The sequence below is a fragment of the Amborella trichopoda genome, chromosome 9, assembly GCF_054954075.1.
Source record: "Amborella trichopoda isolate Santa Cruz 75 chromosome 9, AtrichopodaSantaCruz75HAP2 v2.0, whole genome shotgun sequence".
Classification (NCBI taxonomy): Eukaryota; Viridiplantae; Streptophyta; class Magnoliopsida; order Amborellales; family Amborellaceae; genus Amborella; species Amborella trichopoda.
In genome coordinates, this window is record NC_142344.1 from 3327872 (window position 1) to 3346412 (window position 18541).

The window sequence follows — 18541 nt, forward strand, 5'->3', positions numbered from 1 at the left end:
GTCGATACAATTTACTAGAAAGTAGAACAATTCCATACACTGCAAGGCGAGTCCGCTCGAACTCGCACAGATTACTCGTACTTGGCAACCGGACTCATACTTGCCCAAGTTACAGAGTGTTAAAGAGTCTAGAACCAAGAGCATGCAAATTGATCGAGTCTCGCCAAGTCACTATATTCTGTTATTAAACCTTTTGAGATTCACCAATGTCTTTAATAACTGATAACACTGAAATCCTTCCTCATTCTCTCCAAGATCAATCTATAATAAAAAAAAATGGGACTCAAGCTCGAACCGTACTCCAAACCGATACTTGATCCAAGATTTGACATTTAAATCATCCATTTGGTGGATAACTATATCTAGGTTTTCAGGAGCTCAAAGACCATTAATTCTCTTTGAGATTGATCACCCAAGCGAATCGACCATCTTCTCTCTTTAAATTTGATCAACGGATGTATGAAAATACTTCAAAAAATTTCAGGTAACAGGCCCCCCCAATGCGTGAACATCATCTTTGTGTATGTGTGTGAGAGAGAAACACATAAAAATAACTAAAGAGTGATTACAGCTCAATATGGATACAGCACAATTAAATAAACGATCAACTTTATACGAATTTATTGCTTATAAGTTTGGTGTTTGAGACCACTAAGAGGACTACTTTCCCTCTCTCTCTTCTCATTCTTCTTACGGCCACAACCACATCTGCTCTTGTTCAAATTCACCCCACATTCAAGGCACAAACCCCTACAATTAGCATCACAAATGGCATCTATTGTGATCTCAACATGCACTGCATCTCTTATGTGTTTTGAGATGTCTATTTCTCTCTCTTCAAGTGGAAAATATAGCCTATCGTCCAAGTCTATGACCTCCTCTCTCGCTTCCTCTTCACCTACACCAACATTTTTGTAGCTTCTCCATTTATCGTCACCATATAACACACCAAAATTCATCTCATCATTCTCTTCATTGATGGGCTCATCTGTCAATAGAAGAGTGAAGTCCGAGAACACACATTCAGCAGCAGGTTCAGCACACCTGAAATGGAGATATGGGATTAATTTTACATAATCAGAAAATGCTAAATCCATTTTGTTAAAGAGTGGGTCTTGGTGCATGAGCCGACGCACCGCACCTATTTTAGTGTGTTTGGGAATGAAAATGGAAACATTCATAATCCCGAGCAATACAATCATGAAATTGAAACCAAAAAAGTGAATTTCAAACTTGCTAAACTGATTTTTTTGGAGCTTTAAAATGAGCAAAATGGCGTTCGGACCTGTTACAAGCCAGAGTAATCACGGTCTTGAGAATGCCATCAAGCTTGATATCCTGCTTCCTCCTATAAACATCAATGGAGATTTGAACAGGGGTACCGGAAGAGTACTCAGTAACCCCTTTCGTAACCCTAATTCCCATGGACGATGCCCTAGAATTCGAAACGTCGCTCGAGAGTTTTCCGAGCCCTAGCCTTTCAAGAGTAGTACAGTACTCCAGATGAGTAACAGAGGAGTCTCTCTTGTACACAACTGCTCCTTCCCATGGCGAGCCTTCATCTTCTACTTCTTCTGTTGATTCATGTGATACAGTTTCAGAAGAGGTGCAGTGAAGTGAGGAAATAGAAATTAGGCCTTTGGATGGGGAAATAATTGGTCTGGTCGTATAGGGTTTCGAAATCGAAGAATACGAAGAGATTAGGGTTTTGGAGGGCTTGAGGTGTGACTCTAGTTGGTTGAAACTTGGGGTTTTTGCAGAGGGCTTGGAAGAGAATTGGGGGTTGTGGAGATGAGGAGAGAGGGGACAAGAGAGGGTGGAGAAAGCCATGTGGGGTTTCAGGAGTAAGAAAATGTATGTCTACTCTCTCTCTCTCTCTCTCTCTAGTTTTGAAAGTGCGTTTGCTCTCACTCTCTCTCTTTCTGCCCAGAGCCTCTCATCACTCCATTTGTAGGTGGATTCACGCAAACAGTAAAGCAAACGAGCCCATCAGTAGATAAACCCTTGCTCAGTTAATGTCTCCGTTTTACATTCATATTTATCTAGATCGGGTCGGATCGGGCCACCCACCAGACCTATTCGAATATGGAAAAGTACTTTTTGTTAGTCTAGTTTAAATCAAAGCGGGCTGGGCATGTTCTAGCCCTAACGGCCTTCTGCCCCTGCAGGGCCAGGTCAACTTTGGTCCATGTTTGGCCTTAGCTTCTCTTTGTCAAATTTTTTAAATAGTTTCTCTCTCTAAAACTTAAAACTAAATACAATTTTTCTCTCTAAAGTGGAAAGTAAACAAAATAAGAATTTCTTAAGCAACATCAGGTCCACTAGCTCATTAACGGGAGTCAGAACCCAGACCGATCTACTTTGAGTTGTTTACTTTATTTTTCTTCACTCAGCTGAAAATTTACCGGCAAAACGACCGGTAATTACAACTACATTTTAAAAAGAAACAAAAAAAATTAAGAAAAAATCAACCGGAAGAAAGCATAAACGTTGGAGTCGAGACCTCCCCACATACCATTAATAGTTAACAAGAACACAAGTCCCTTTCATTCTCTACGTCGTCAAACTATTATCTTTCCATTCAACCAAAATCCATCCCCTAATATATTGTTCCCGCTTTCTTTTTATATACTTATCACTTGTTTATTAAAGCTCCCCAAAAAAAAAAAAGAGCTCCACCACTTCAACATTAATCCTTATAGGTGGTCTTTATACCATGTACTTATCCAAAAGATACGAAAAGAAATTAAAAAAAAAGAAAATACCAACTCAACTAATACTTGCTAGAAGTACCAAAAAAATAAAAAAATAGAATCCATCCATCTCTAGATCTGCATAAAAAATACTGGTTAAAAGTACCCCTTCAATTGAATTATGTGTGAATAGGAGTTTTAAGATGCTTGGTTGTAAGTTTGGGTGTCAAAGGTTTTCTCTACACGAGGTTTGGGAAGAAGTTGGCTTACATTGAGGAAAATGAAGGTGTGTAGGCCTCTACTACCTCTTCCTAACATTGCTCTCTACATATTCGCCCCATGGATCACACAAGGGGTTAGTTATGGGCGTGTCCTACTTGTTAAATTGTTGATTTGGAACGGAAATAGTTGATGGCGATCTAGATCTCATAATATATCGAAATTCAATTCGGTTGAGCCAGCCGAATTGGAAAAATTTGTATTCATTTTGTGAGTGTCAACTAGCAGTTCCCATGATTTTTTATATATTTTTTTTTAAAAGTTCCCACCGTATTAAATATTTAAAATTTTTTTTTTTTTTAAAAAAGTTCCCACCGTTTTAAATATTTTAAATTTTTATTTAAAAAAAAACATTATGTTGCGGGCTGACAATGTACTTCATAACGTATTCAAGCGATTCAAGACAACACAATCCCTCCCTCATGCGTGGGAGGTTATTCCGGTTATCTCCTTTTTCTAATCGCTTTGGCTTCTAAAAATTTTACGATGTCGGATTATTTTTCTTTGTCCCTTTCTTTCGAGCTATAACCTCAACGCCGTTCTCTTTTCTATAACTTTAACCACAATGCAAAATGAGGTAGTAATAAACGGTAAAAACTATAAACAAATAGTATTTTACAAGTGGCAAGATTTTTGTATACGTTGTAAACCTGAAGGAAACCTTATACTTAAAGTAAGGTCAATAAAACTAACCAAAAGGTTGTTATGATTCGGTAAAATAAAATTTACAAGTAACAAATTTTGTTATTTATTTTTTATTTTTTTGAATTTTGATATCTTTATTTTTAAAATTTTTTGAAATTTTTTAATGTCAAAACATTGAAATTCATGAAAGGTTTTATTTTTGTTTTTAATCGTATGATATTGAATTGTTTTCTAATAATTTTTGAATCGTTTTATTATAATATTATTCACATATTAGTAAGTGGTGTTCTCTCTTTGGAAAATAGTGACATGGACACCATTCACTTATTAACGAAACGAAATGATTGTAGAGAGAAGAGGGATAATAGAGAAAGGGGAGGGGGAAGTTCACTCAAATTTCACACGCATATTTGAACACAAATTAGTTTTGATTGATATTTTATCTTAAAAAGGAAAAAAAAAAAAGAGAATCGTACAAAAAGAATCACATTACTATAGATAAAATTAATGCAGTATTTTTTAGCCAAACTGACTGATAATGCGTTTCCCTAATTCCTTCCAGACATAGCAAATCATTAACAATGTATATCCCTAGTTGAATCCAGATACTACCCAAATAACAAAAAACCATTTCCAAATCATACATTGGGCCACTAATGTGCTTCTCAAACAATATATTTCCAAATACCCAAATCGTGCCGAGTATGTATATCATTTTCCTAAATTTTTTAAATAAGAAAAGTCATTGGGTTAGCTATTTGGCTCAAGGGAGCAAATCACATGTATGCTCATGTGGGAATATAGTACGAGAGTCTAGCTTAATCATACCTTCAATTTCAGTACCCCACTTACCAAATCTTCTCTCCAAACCTCGTGATCCTTTCTCTCCGTAAGAGTATAAGGTATAAAAAATAGTATATAATAAGATTATTTATTTTTGGTTCAGGGTGACTATTAATCGGATGTAAAATTGGATGAATTTCATGAACCCAAGTCAAAGCTGAAAAGAAAATTTCTCAAATGCATTTATTCCATTGACCCACCTACAAGCTGAAAAGAAATTAAGCTGCCAGAGTTCATTTCTGATGGTTATAATTAATTAATCTTCTCCCTCACCCGCTCTTTCCTCTCTATCAAAGTGCCCCCAAATAATCACCCTAATCCCCTCTCTCTCTATAAATGAACACCCTAATCTCAAATCCTCCCCCAATAGTCACGCTCTCTCTCTTTTTCTCAATCAAATCTTCATTCTTCCCAAAACTCTCTCGCTGTCTAAAACGCTATACCCCAAATCGTCCCCGAAGCTCTCTCTCTCAGATTCTCATTCTTAGGTCCTAGGTATCGAACGTTCTGGTACATAAGAGTTTTTTTTTTTTTTTTTCCCCTATTTCCTGTGGGACATAGAGTTCTCTTTTTCCCCCTATTTCCTGAGAAAGTAGTTGTACTGAAAATCGTATATTTGTGCTATTTTCTTTGTGAAGTGACCGGAATTAAATCTTCTTTTTTTTCCTGAAAGAAAGTGGAATTATATGGATTTATGTGTTAGAAATAAAGAGGAGGTTTGATGGTTCTGTAATTTTTTTATCTTTTTTTTTGAACTTTATTTTGTTAAAAAGTGTAGTTGTTTCATCTTTGGGATACTTAATAGGGCCGGCCGGCTTCACCTAAACCAATGGCAACGGGCCAGGCCTCGAAATTACGCTTAGTGCCGGCCTGGGCATCAAATTTATTCTTGGGGCCCGGCCAGGGCTAGGTTTCAGTCCATTTTTCTCTTTGCGTTCTCTGTATCACTTTAATTTGGATACGTTTTGGTGCCTTTTTTTGAGAAATGTCTCTGTATATTTGTTCAGAACTGACAAGGGTATAAGATGTCTGGAGAAGAGGAAGAAAATGCCGCAGAGCTCAAGATTGGAGAAGGTTTGTTTTACTTTTTTTTTACCTCCATATTTTCTCTCATTTTTGTTAAGAATCTTCCTCTTCCTAGTATTTCATGTTGTTTAACTTTAGCTCTTTTTTTATTTTTGTTTTCATTATATGTTTGTGTATTTATTGTCCTGGTATTATTGTCTATTTGGTTCCTCTCCAACTGATTAGTCTTCATGCCATGTGGTTGTCCTAGAACACTCTTTTAAATCTGAAACTTCTTTCGAGTGCAAAATGCATTCTTTAGGGTATCACATGGCTTGTATCTCCGTTGCAAGTTTATAATCGGGTTGATTGATTGGTTGCTGAAAGCTGATGAAAAAAATTGGTCAGGTTATAACATCCAATTTCTTAGTTAGGTTCCTCTTCTTTGGTGAGGCATTGTTGTGATTTAGAACTCAGTATATCTATGTCAAAGGCATTTAGTGCGTCATTCTTTGGATTGTGATGGCTGTGATCTGAAGAACAGATGGTTTTGAAGAAGTATGTAAAGCTCCTATTTTTAGGAGCTTTGCATTGGAATGGAATATATAGTGTGATTCCTAATATGTTGTACAATTCCTATTGAAGATGTACTAGAGTATGCATTGGAGTTTTAGGTGTGTCCTCCGGAATATCTATGGTGTCAGGTGGTATTTGCGAAGTGGTGATCAAGTTGATATCCAAGGATTAGCTTAAGGTGGGACATGACGGTATGGTTGAGTTTTGGTATAAGATCTTGCATGTGAAGAGTTCATTGCAGTCTTTCCTCTTAATTCTTGTAACCATTGCATATGATAGAAATTTATTCTAAGAAAACTGTCTTAAGAGGTAGAAGGATGGTATTGTGGTGCCCTGGATCTTCGGGATCGGGAGAGTTGCCTCCTTGTGTTGGCTTTTATGATGATTTAATTCGTTGATTTTCTTGAGTAATGTTATTGAGAATGCCGGTTGTTCTTGAACAATATTGGGTACTTATCATTAGTCGACTCTTTATTCACTTTACTCTAGTGGGAAAGGGTCATGTCTTGCTTGCCTCCTTTATGGTATGCTTGCTCATCTAGAAGCGGTCTTTTTCGGTGATTGGTGATGCTTGATCCTTGCTGGCAAGTGCCAACCAGCTTCAGCACCGAGGACTTCATCGTCATGACCTATTCTTCATGCACTAGGAGTAAAGGAATCGTTGACTATTTCTAGAACAGTTGTGTTTTGTCTGGAGCAATTGATCATAGTTCTTGACCTCTTTAGAGTGATTTGTTGGGTGCCTTCTGTAGTCGAAGTCTCTTTTATCGTTGATTGATATGCTGCTGAATAGTACTCGTCCTTTCTTGTTGTTTATCTGTGCCGGAGTGGAAATAGATGACTTTTTAAGACCAATAGGTGATCCAATGAAAATGAAATTGGAGAAAATCAAGCAACATCTCCAAGACTGTAGGCAATATGGGGCATTTCAGGGATTGCTTGGTTTTGGGGAAATTATCCTTGGTGCTATAGGTTTATGATATTTGATGAGTTCAGAACCCGGGTTGTGATATCTGATGCATTTCAGAAGCCGACACACTTTTGAATGGCCTAGATTGTTCTTTTTCTTTTATCAACCGAGTGGCCGTGATCTGAGAGATGTTGGTCCAGAGAATGCTAACACCATGTTAGGAAAGCAGGTCTAGTGTCCTGAGTTTTATCTAGGCTAAAGGGTTGCCTAAAACCTAAAAGAACCACTAAGTTTACAAAATAATAGAAAATATACATTTTTTCTTTGATAATTAACTGAGAAAATTGTACAGATTCAAGGAAAATGAAACTTAAGAGCAATCTGACCAGATAGCCTGCATGTCTAGCACCTAGTGCTACCCCTTGTTATCCTATTCATGACCCCTTCTTGAAAAGACAGCCCAGGCAGCATATGTAAAACTCATTTAAATAGCCCGAGATGTCGAAAATAACTCTAGATAACTAAGAGAACTAGGTCCCTTAGTTGTGAGTGAGTATTATCTTCTATGGGGTTGGCAGCGTTGGCTTGTAGATTCTCAGATTTGGGCCTGAGCTAGTTTCATGGGCTGATCAATGCCTTGTCTAGAAAAAGGAAAATGGAAGTACATCTTGGAAGAAAAATAAATATACTCTTTGTAAGATTTTGAAGCAATATCTTTAGAGCGTGGAATGCGTGCAAGAAGTTCCCACATTAGACTGGCTTAAAAGGTACAAGCATAAAATAGAAAGGGATATCTTCAAAAGAGCAAACGAACTATGCAACCATTAACCCAACACTAATAACACTGGAAAGCCTCAATACTTGACAGACTTCTGGTAATGGTGTATAGTGTACTTCTCTCAGTTGACTAATAATTATGTGTTGCATTCTATTGAGAGTTGACTCAGAACATCCAGCGAGTGTTAAAAAGCTAAACTTAGTATATCAAATGCTTGCTGATTAATACTGAACCATTGCTTTTTGATCGACTATTTTTAAAACAACTTGCAATGTATTCCAAAGGTATCTTATAATAAGCAATGATGTATTCAATGAATCAGTCAGTGGAAGAGTTGTCATCACTGTGGCCCGAATGTTATCAATCCACCTGAAAGATTGTACCCCATTTTTCTGTTAACTGACTTTGTACTTGGAAATCCCATGTGGTACTCTCATTAATGCTAGTACTTGCTGAGATTGGAATTTATATTATGAGTGTGAGACAACTGTCAACTATGTTTTGTTTAGGATTTGGAATATGTATGCATATATGTACCTTGGTTGTGTATATACTAAGGGGTCTCCTTATGAATAGATTCTGACAATTGGACTGGTATTTACAGAGTTTCTTAAGGCCAAGTGTTTGATGAATTGTGAAGTTGCCCTTATTCTGGACCACAAGTATGAACAACTTCAGCAGATGTCTGATGACCCCTCGAATCAGATATCCCAGTGAGTTTTTGTTTTACTTCTTTCTTTGCTTGGAAATAATTACTCCTTTCTTCTCATTCTTTCATGGGCTAATGAGAGTTTATTCAGAATAGTTTGCGCTTAATTTATCTGTTTTGCTTCATTATTCAGTTATATATTGCTGCATCTTCTTGTATAGTTAAAATCTCATGATATTAAGGTTTTTCCTTTCCTTATCCATTGCTCTTTCTTTCTCTCTCTTAATTTTAAATTTTCCTTGTTCTTTAGAGTGTTTGAGAAGTCTCTGCAATATGTGAAGCGCTTCAGTCGCTACAAAAACCCTGATGCAGTCAGGCAGGTTCGAGAGTATCCTTTTTGTCATAAAATCATACGAGGGCTACATCGAAAAATAAAATAAATCATACTGAGGGCTTGTCCACAAAGCAATAAGTGCTACTCAGTAATAGTGGTGACTGTGGGGAAGAGAGAGAGAGAGAGAGGATAATTGCTATGGTTCTCTTGGAATGATGGTTTTGGGAAAGTATTGGCTGCTGTTTACTTTAGTTGGATGCGCTACTTTTGACATGAGATGATTTCTTAACTACATATCATCAGAGTCCTGAGCAGAAACCAGTTGGCAGAATTTGAGGTACGCTCTTAGTGAACTATTGTGTGTAACCAGGATTTTAAAAATCAGTGATCCAGATTGGAATCAGCTGATTCAGATCGGGTTCAATGGGTGGGTGCTTCGAGTCAATGGAACTCGATTAATCATCCCATACCCTCTGAATTTAAATTTTAAAGATTTCTTTCTTTTGTTGTTTGATCCCCAATAACCAAATCCAGATCTGAATCGCCTATCCAAATAGGTTCATTGGAGGGCCGATCCATGATTCTATCCCTGGGTATTCTGATTTGCGATTTACGGTTTACTAAGTGAAGCATTGTTATGTGAAACCTCTCTTCTGCGTGGTGCAGCTGTGTGTGCTCGGCAATCTCTGCCCTGAAACTGTAGAGGAAGCGATAGCGATGGTTCCGTCTATCAAGGTTCTCTGTCTCATGCACACACTCTTTCGGTCCATAGAACTTCTCGTTTAAGTCTTCTCTTTAAGATTACTTCTCTCATACGTTCGCACATACTCTTTTAGATAGAATTTTGGATCCAAGAACTTCTCTTCATAACTCCCTTTTAAGTTTATCGAGAACTTGTTGCTTTGCAGGCAAAGGGGCGCTCTAATAACGATGACGATGCGATTGAGAAGATGTTAAATGATCTAGCACTTATCAAGAAATTCGAATAGAAAGTGGGATCTGCTTAGTGTGTAGCCTTCTTCTGCTGCCCCTATGCTTCTGTCTCATTTTTTCTGTGGCTTCGGTTCCCTGAGCTACCAACAAACTAAAGGAGCTGAGTGAAGACACCTTGTTGATGCAACTGTGTAGACTTGGTTTTATATGTGCTTAATCTGAGAATATGTGATATTGTTTTTTGCTCTCTTTCAACTGTCTAATCAATTAGATCGATATGATCTCTATATGCATATGAATTAGGCCTTGTGTAAATTATGTGTATTGAAATATTGAAAGCTCATTCAAGAAATCGATGATCCTTTCACTTCCACTTGGGGTTTTCAAGTATAGGTCTATGCCCAAGGAAGTGAGTGCACATTTTGCTCCCGCAGAACATATAATCTTTTATGAAAGGGAAAGTGTTTAGTGAGTTGGCTGACACACACTATTCTTCAGCGGTCTCCCTACAAAACAAACATATCTCAAAGATGAATTTTTTATTTAAAATTTTAGAGTTTGATAATCTCAATCATGACAATGATCTAAATTTGAAAATTTTCTTTTTTAAAAAGTTCAAGTGTTAATGTTTGGAATTCCTTTCTTCGCCGTCTATTTTAACTTTTGCTGGATGTAATATTTCTTTAACATCCATCTTAGAGATGGACCTTAGATAGACAAGGGACCAGTAGGTAATAGGTGAACTTATCAAAACGATGTCCTTTATGAAAATGGTTATGAAAGAGTTTCAATAAATACTTCAAAATCATCTCAAATTTTATAATATTTGATAAAATAAAAAATATAGATTTTAAAGTAGTAGTATGGCAAAAATATTTTTCAAAACATGGATAGGTTGTGTGGATCGGCACACATTTATTTGTTCAAACAGAGCATTTGGGATTAGAGAAAGAAAAATGAAAACAGGGGTGTAAGTTCCATCCTTTTTAAAGAGAAGAAAAGATGCAGATTTTTATCCCTTTTGAGAATAAAGGGTGAAGATCTAGCAGCCCAAAGAGAGAGAAATAGGGTTTGATTTCTGGCTCCTTCGAGAGAGAGAGAGAGTTGAAAGGGGGTAGATTTGCCTCGTTTTAGAGAGAGATAAAGGGGGTGGAACCACCTTTGAGAGAGAGAGAGATTTGAAAGGGGTTAGATTTGCCCCGTTTTAGAGAGAGAAAAAGGCCTTTGAGAGAGATGAAGAGAAGAAAAGGGGGCTGAAGCTGGCCCCTGGAGCTTACCCATGCCGAGGTCGTTTTGTGAAGTTTGAGTGGACTCATCCAAATAGTAGAGCTCTAAAGACTTTTATCCAGAACAAGAACAGTTAGAGAGGAATAGGCCGAGTGAGGTACAGAATCCGATTTGGATCGCCTAGTTCCAAAGGAAAACTGTTTTATGTGTTACGCTACATGGAGGAATAAAGTCGCTTTAACGAGTTTTATCCAGAACAAGAACAGTTAGAGAGGAATAGGCCGAGTGAGGTACAGAATCCGATTTGGATCGCCTAGTTCCAAATGAAAACTGTTTTATGTGATAGGCTACATCGAGGCATAAAGTTGCTCCAAAGAAAAATACGAACAATGGCCTTAATATTTCTTTCAAGAAGTATCATTTTTACCTTGCAAGATTTTCTTCTACACATTAATCATCTCCAAGTCACATTAGAGATTATATATTCCTTAAAGATTAAAGCCAGGGTGAGGTTTGTGTGAGGTTTCAAATTTAAACAATGAAAGTAAGACACACCTTTAAATTTTGTCATAATTGACATCGAAAAATTGGAATCTATTTTTTTATATAATTATAAAATTTTACTCTCCAAAAATAGTTAAATTCGAATGAAGCAGACTCTCACCCTACCTTCTCAATGGCCGGGAGAATCCGAATGGCCTTCTCTCCATTAACTCGAGAGCTCCTGCGCACAAAGGCCTCCCCCTTGAACCCGGACTTCCGTACAACTGAATACCCAATCATCTCTCTCATTGACACATGCGGATCACTGACAGAGTTCCACCAAATCCACGCCCTCATGCTCGTCTGCGGTCTCTCTAACGACGCCTTTGCTGCAAGCAGGGCCGTCCAATTCCTCGCCTCCGTGCCATCGGACGGCCCGGATCGCGCTATCCTCGTATTCACACACACACCAGAACCAGACGCCTTTACCTGTAACACCATAATTAAGAGCTTAATTAAAAATAATTCCCTCAAAAAGGCCTTGAAATTCTATTACCACCACATGTTAGAGAGGGAGATTCAGCCGAATCACTGCACATTCCCGCTTTTGGTGAAGATTTCTTCAGAATTGAAGTGGGTTTTGGAGGGAGAGAAAAACCATTGTTGGGTTTTGAAGCTTGGGCTTGAATGGGATCTTTATGTTAGGAATTCTCTGGTTCATATGTATTCCATATTTGGAAATTTAATGGCTGCTCGCCGACTGTTCGATACGAGTTTGGAGCTAGATATTGTGTCGTATAATTCAATGGTTGATGGGTATGCTAAAAATGGAGAGGTTGCACTTGCTAGGGAGATGTTTGATGAGATGCCTCAAAGAAACATGGTTTCATGGAATTCGATGGTTAATGGGTATTGCGTGGTGGGAGACATGGAAGCCGCTGTCAATCTTTTCCAGATGATGCCTGTTAGAAATGAAGTCTCTTGGAATGCCATGATCAATGGGTATGCCAAACAGGAAAATTTCTTTCAGGCAAAGGATTTATTTGATAGAATGCCTAAGAGAAACTTGGTTTCTTGGAATACTATGATTGCACTCTGCATTAGGACTAAGAATTATGAAGCGGGTCTCAAATTGTTTGATGAGATGTGTGCTTTTGGCCTCCGGCCAAATGAGGCCACGCTTGTAAGTGTGCTTTGTGCATGCGCTCACACAGGTGAGCTCAATCGTGGGAAATGGGTCCATTCATATATAAACGAAAACAAAAGCGAAATAGAGTTCGATGCTCTATTGGGCACTGCTCTATTGACAATGTATGCAAAATGTGGAAGCATTGAAGACTCTCGAAAGGTTTTCAATGAGATGCCTGAAAAGAATGTGGTTTCTTGGAATGCTATAATTGGGGCTTATGCTACAAATGGGGGTGGTCAAAAGGCTCTGGATATGTTTACCGAGATGCAAAAGATGGGTGTTAAGCCTAATCAGGCTACCTTCATTTGTGTTCTTAGTGCTTGCACTCGTGCAGGGCTAGTGGTCGAGGGGTGTTGGTATTTTGACTTGATGAGTCGAACATATGGGATCGAGCCTAAGGTCGAGCACTGTGGTTGTATGATTGTCCTGCTTAGAAGAGCTGGTTTACTTTGTGACTTTAAAGAGTTAATTGGTCAAATGCCTATGGAACTCGGTGAGCGCATAGCTAAGAGGGTTATTGATATGGAGCCTCAAAATATTGGGCCTTACTTGTTATTATCACATATATATGCAGCCAATGGCAGATGGGACGATGTTGAGAAGGTGAGGAGGATGATAAAGAATAGGGTTTCAGAGGAGAAGCCAGGGTGTAGTCTGGTTGAGGTTGATAGGTTTGGTGTTAATTCAATTGTGGGTGATGGTTTGGTTCATAAGACGAGTATGATGTATTCTATGTTGGCTGAGGTGGCGACGCACATGAAGAGCTCAGGAAGTTGAGATGGAGAAGAAATTTAAAAATTAATTGCAAGTTCCAATGCATCAACAGTGATGTATTGTAATGTTGCTCGAGTTGGATCGAGAGAGAAAAAGGTGGAACTGGTGTGAAATTTGGTAAAGCCAAAACATTTAAAGTTTTGGGGTTTGACATTTATAGGTTTTCAAGCCAAGGCTTCGAGGAGTAGAGTATGATATATCGTATATGGCATTGAGGGCTCCTCATATATCGATGGCTTGGGCTTGAGTTTGGTGATACTGCAAAATGCTTTTGAGGCTAGAGAGGTGAATGTTCTATATTGGCTTGAGATGAAGCTATAAAGCCAATTCTTTGGAGTGAAAACGTGCCAAATGTGAAGGAGGAAGCAAAGTTGACAGAAATATGATAAACAATCAAGTCAAAACTCTTGGCCCCAATTTTAAGGATGCAAGTAAACTACAAACCCGATGAAAAGTGAATAAGGTCTGAAGATAATAATGAAGGGCACATTAATCCTAAATTTTCTAGTAAACACGGAGCCGGATCGAAGCGTTTGAAGGCTCTGACATTGACATCGGTGCCCCAATGAATTTGCCTTAAATGATAATAATCATTGCTGTTGAAGATAAAATGATGCCTTGGTCATGGCTTTTTACAGTGTGGAGTTAGCTATTTGAAGACAGAATGCCCTTGAAGAGGACAAGGAAACTGACTACAAATTAATTAAGAAAGGAAAATGATCTACTGGTTTAGACTTAGAGCCTTTCTCATTGAAATTGAGAAGTTTTTGGCTGAAGAATTAGTAATCTGATAAAGAGGATGGATAATGTAGATATTGAAGACACTCCTCAAGTTATTCTCTTGAGAAATTTGGCCAAATGAATTATAATGAAAGTGCATATCATGGTCTTTCACACATGCACGCATTATCTTCATTGATGGAGTGGCTAGATTCTCGATTCGGCCCCATGTTCGCTACCTGTATTTCTTTATAATGTGTGCACATTTGGCGATGCCATGGATGAAGCAATCCCAGTGCCACAAAATACTGTAGTGCCCCATAAGTCCAATTTTCACCTTGGCTTATTGAGTTTGAAGCATTTTTTATGAACATGCGAAAACTTGAATTGGATAGTCGAGAGAAAGTGTTGCAAGACGAGCAACTTGGCATCTATTTACTTATCCTAATTCCTGATTTTTGAGATAGGGACGGTCGATAGCAAGCCTTTTGATCCTTACTTTTGGCCTGCAAGTGAGAGACCCAGTGGTCTCTATTAAGTGTTTTCTTACTCAATATTTCACCAAGTTAGAGACCCCATATCTCAGTTGCTTTCAGTTCCACTGATAACTTCAAAAACCGCTGACCATTTCAAAAATAGGTAGGGCCTATATTCCCCACTGAATTATACCCCAAAAAAAAAAAGAAAAGTCGCACATGCTGCAACCTATGCTAGGGAGCGCATAGTAGGCTTTTGCTGGAGCATTTTGTACATTTATTTTAACGGTATTCTGTACATTTATTCTCAGGCAACAGGGTTACTTAGTGGTTTTTTTATATCAAATTTTGCGATACTCATAAAAGTCACCAAATTTTAGAGATTTATAAATTTGGATTTCAGCTCTCACGATTTAGATCGGAAGAGGTTGCAATAAAAAATTCGGGCCCCATGAATATTCCAAAGATGGATGTTGCCTGAGGGAGTGAATAGTAAAAATGCCTCTTGTAGTAGTAGCATATAATCCCTGGCTATTTTTTTTAGTGTGATCCATATCAATTTAAATGGGATACAGTTTCCATTAGGCCCAAGGCTTATGGAAAAAAAAAAGTAAAGGCTCATTTCGAAATCTTGTTTAGAGAACGCTTTGGACATAGGAGATCTCTAAGATGATTCTGAACTTTATTTCTACCGCCAATTATGAAATTTGTAGCTCAAAAAATGATACAGATCTATTCTTTATGCAACAATATAGACCAATTTTAGGACTTGAAATTCTATTCTTTTTTATCAAGGTCAAGATGATCGGGTGTGGTTTGTATAAAGTACCCAGCTCAAACAATCAAAGGTGCGCCTCTAAATGTTGCCATAAGATGTTTTATTGTTCTTATTGTTCATTGCTCTAACGATATCATAAAAATCTATTTCCACCTCTATTTTAAAAAAAATAAAAATAAACAATGTATTTCTACCCCTAAATATATTTGAAAATAGATGGTCCGAATAATGTGTTATAAGATGAACTATTTTTAAGATTTTAAAATTTTTCTTTTCATATCCTTATATCCCATAGTCAAGATGATCAATTGGAGAGGTTTTGAGCATCAAAAGAGCCTTCGCACATATTGAATCCCTATTTCAAATCACCGATTGCACGAGAAATTCAGTAGAGGTTTTCGGATGACTTAGAGAGAGAGAGAGGGATGATTTATATACATTAATGTGCGGTGAATCTTTTTTGTTCAATGGATTACAAGATAGGGCAGAGAAACCTCAATTATTCATAATGTATCCTTAACTAGAGAGTCGTTCGTTTTTTTTTATTGGCGTAGAGAGAGAGATGATTTTTCTTTTATTTGCAGAGGGAGAGAGAGCCGATTGTGGTTACTACTTCACACGCGTTATCCTCATTAACTACAAAGAGGTATTTATTCACTATAACTTCCTTCTACCTCGTCGATATGGGATAATGTGAAGGTATTAACTTGAAACATTACTATTTGTTTGCGCTTTTAATACTACTAAGTAACATGTGGCTTACTGGTTATAACTTTCTCTTTTCATGTGCTCCATGTGGAGGGGTGTGGGTTTCATTCTCCTCTCCATGTGGAGTGGCGTGGGTTCCATTCTCCTCTCCATGTGGAGGGGCGTGGGTTCCATTCTCCTTGGGACGAAAGCATGACGAAAGGTCTACATTCTCCTCTCCATGTGGAGGGGGGTTCCATTCTCCTTGGGACGAAAGCATGACAAAAGGTCTCCATTCTCCTCGCCATGTGGAGGGGAGTTCCATTCTCCTTGGGACGTCCCAAGGGCATGGGTTCCATGGCGTGGGTTCCATTCTCCTCTCCATGTGGAGGGGCAGGCGTGGGTTCCATTCTCCGTGGGACGACAGCATGACGCTTGTGACGAAAGCATGACGAAAGGTTTCCATTCTCCTCTCCATGTGGAGGAGCGGGCGTGGGTTCCATTCTCCTTAGGACGAAAGCATGACGCTTGTGATGAAAGCATGACGCTTGTGACGAAAGCCTGACGAAAGGTCTCCATTCTCCTCTCCATATGGAGGGCGTGGGTTCCATTCTCCTTGGGACAAAAGCATGACGAAAGGTTTCCATTCTCCTCTCTATGTGGAGGGGCGTGGGTTCCTTTCTCTTTGGGATGACGAAAGGTCTCCATTCTCCTCTCCATGTGGAGGGGCGTGGGTTCCATTCTCCTTGAGACGAAAGCATGACGAAAGGTCTCCATTGGGCGTGGGTTCCATTCTCCTTGGGACAAAAGCATGACAAAGGTTCCATTCTCCTCTCCATGTGGAGGGGCGTGGGTTCCATTCTCCTTGGGACGAAAGCATGACGATCTCCTCGGGACGAAAGAATGATGAAAGGTCTCCATTCTCCTATCCATGTGGAGGGGCGTGGTTCCATTCTCCTCTCCATGTGGAGGGGCAGAGGGGCGTGGGTTCCATGTGGGTTCCATTCTCCATTCTCCTATCCATGTGGAGGGGCGTGGTTCCATTCTCCTCTCCATGTGGAGGGGCGTGGTTCCATTCTCCTTTTCATGTGGAGGGACAGAGGGGCGTGGGTTCCATGTGGGTTCCATTCTCCTTGGGACGAAAGCATGACGAAAGGTCTCCAAGAAGAAACTCCATGTGGATTCTCCTTGGGACGAGAGCATGACGAAAGGTCTCCAAGAAGAAACTCCATGTGGAGGGGCATGGGTTCCTGACGAAAGGTCTCCAAGCATTTTTTCTTGGGACGAACTGCATGGAGACCTTGCAATTCGAGTCTGCATGGACTCAAAGCATTTCTTCTTGGGATGGGACTGCATATTTCATCAGTCTGCATGGACTCCAAGCATTTCTTCTTGGGACTGGATGGGATGAAAGGTCTCCCAAGTTCGAGTCTGCATGGACTCCAAGCATTTTTTCTTGGGATGAGGAATTGCTTGGAGACCTTGCATGACGAAAGGTCTCCCAAGTTCGAGTCTGCATGGACTCCAAGCATTTCTTCTTGGGATGAGGAATGGGATGGGACTACATATTTCATTAGTCTGCATGGACTCCAAGCATTTCTTCTTGGGACTGCATGGGACGAAAGGTCTCCCAAGTTCGAGTCTGCATGGATTCCAAGCATTTCTTCTTGGGATGAGGAATGGGATGGGACTGCATCTTTCTTCTTGGGATGAGGAATGGACGGGCCTGCATGGAGGGCGGGTTCCAGTGGGTTCCATTCCATTTCTTCTTGGGATGAGGAATGGGTTGGGTTCCTTTCCATTTCTTCTTAGGATGAGGAATGGGTTGGGTTCCATTCCATTTCTTCTTGGGATGAGGAATCTTGGGATGAGGAATACGATGGGACTGCATATTTCTTCTTGGAATGAGGAATAGGATGGGATTGCAAGGAGGGCGGGTTCCATTGGGTTCCATTCCATTTCTTATTGGGATGAGGAATGGGTTGGGTTCCATTCCATTCTTATTGCGATGAGGAATGGGTTAGGTTCCATTCCATTTCTTCTTGGGATGATGAATGGGATGGGACTGCACGGAGGGTGGGTTCCATTGGGTTCCATTCAATTTCTTCTTGGGATGAGGACGAAAGGGGAAAGGGTTAGTCCCAAACAAAAGGTCTCCAAGCATTTCTTCTTGGGTTCTTGGGTTCTTGGGACTGCTTGGAGACAGGTTCCATTGGGTTCCATTCCATTTCTTCTTGGGATGAGGAATGGGATGACGAGGAACGAAAGGTCTCCAAGCATTTCTTCTTGGGACTACTTGGGTTCTTGGGACTGCTTGGAGGCCGAGACTGCTTGGAGACCGACTGCTTGGGTTCTTGCGACTGCTGGGTTATTGGGACTGCTTGGAGACCTCCTTGGGTTCTTGGGACTGCTTGGGAAGAAAGGTCTCCAAGCATGGAGGGCGGGTTGCTTGGGTTCTTAGAGACCGAATGCTTGGGTTCTTGGTACTGTTGGGTTCTTGGGATTGCTTGGAGACCGACTGCTTGGTTTCTTGGGACTGCTTGGGACGAAAGGTCTCCAAGC

General features: G+C 39.5%; 3 protein-coding genes across 4 annotated transcripts; 2 read left to right on the forward strand and 1 right to left on the reverse strand.

Moving 5' to 3' along the window:
• Positions 1–592: 592 nt before the first annotated feature.
• On the reverse strand, positions 593–2015 carry LOC18437715 (BTB/POZ domain protein, putative (DUF177)). The gene is made up of 2 exons (XM_006847915.4): positions 1286–2015; positions 593–1044 (listed from the first exon to the last, which is right to left on the reverse strand). The coding sequence occupies exons 1-2, from the start codon at positions 1828–1830 to the stop codon at positions 621–623; spliced, it is 969 nt and encodes a 322-aa protein (XP_006847978.1). The 5' UTR covers positions 1831–2015; the 3' UTR covers positions 593–620.
• A 2561-nt stretch (positions 2016–4576) lies between these two features.
• On the forward strand, positions 4577–10016 carry NRPB4 (RNA polymerase II, Rpb4, core protein). Of its 2 annotated transcripts, none has more exons than XM_006847916.4 (7): positions 4577–4970; positions 5468–5534; positions 8334–8442; positions 8689–8766; positions 9016–9049; positions 9379–9447; positions 9621–10016. In XM_006847916.4, the coding sequence occupies exons 2-7, from the start codon at positions 5486–5488 to the stop codon at positions 9699–9701; spliced, it is 420 nt and encodes a 139-aa protein (XP_006847979.1). In that variant the 5' UTR covers positions 4577–4970; positions 5468–5485; the 3' UTR covers positions 9702–10016. The 2 variants fall into 2 exon arrangements, with proteins under 2 accessions (XP_006847979.1, XP_011624688.1); XM_011626386.3 differs by having other exon boundaries at positions 4674–4955.
• A 1128-nt stretch (positions 10017–11144) lies between these two features.
• LOC18437717 (pentatricopeptide repeat-containing protein At4g18840) lies at positions 11145–14726 on the forward strand. The gene has a single exon (XM_011626506.3). It carries the CDS (start codon positions 11549–11551, stop codon positions 13319–13321), a length of 1773 nt encoding a protein of 590 aa, XP_011624808.2. The 5' UTR covers positions 11145–11548; the 3' UTR covers positions 13322–14726.
• The last annotated feature ends 3815 nt before the right edge of the window (positions 14727–18541 follow it).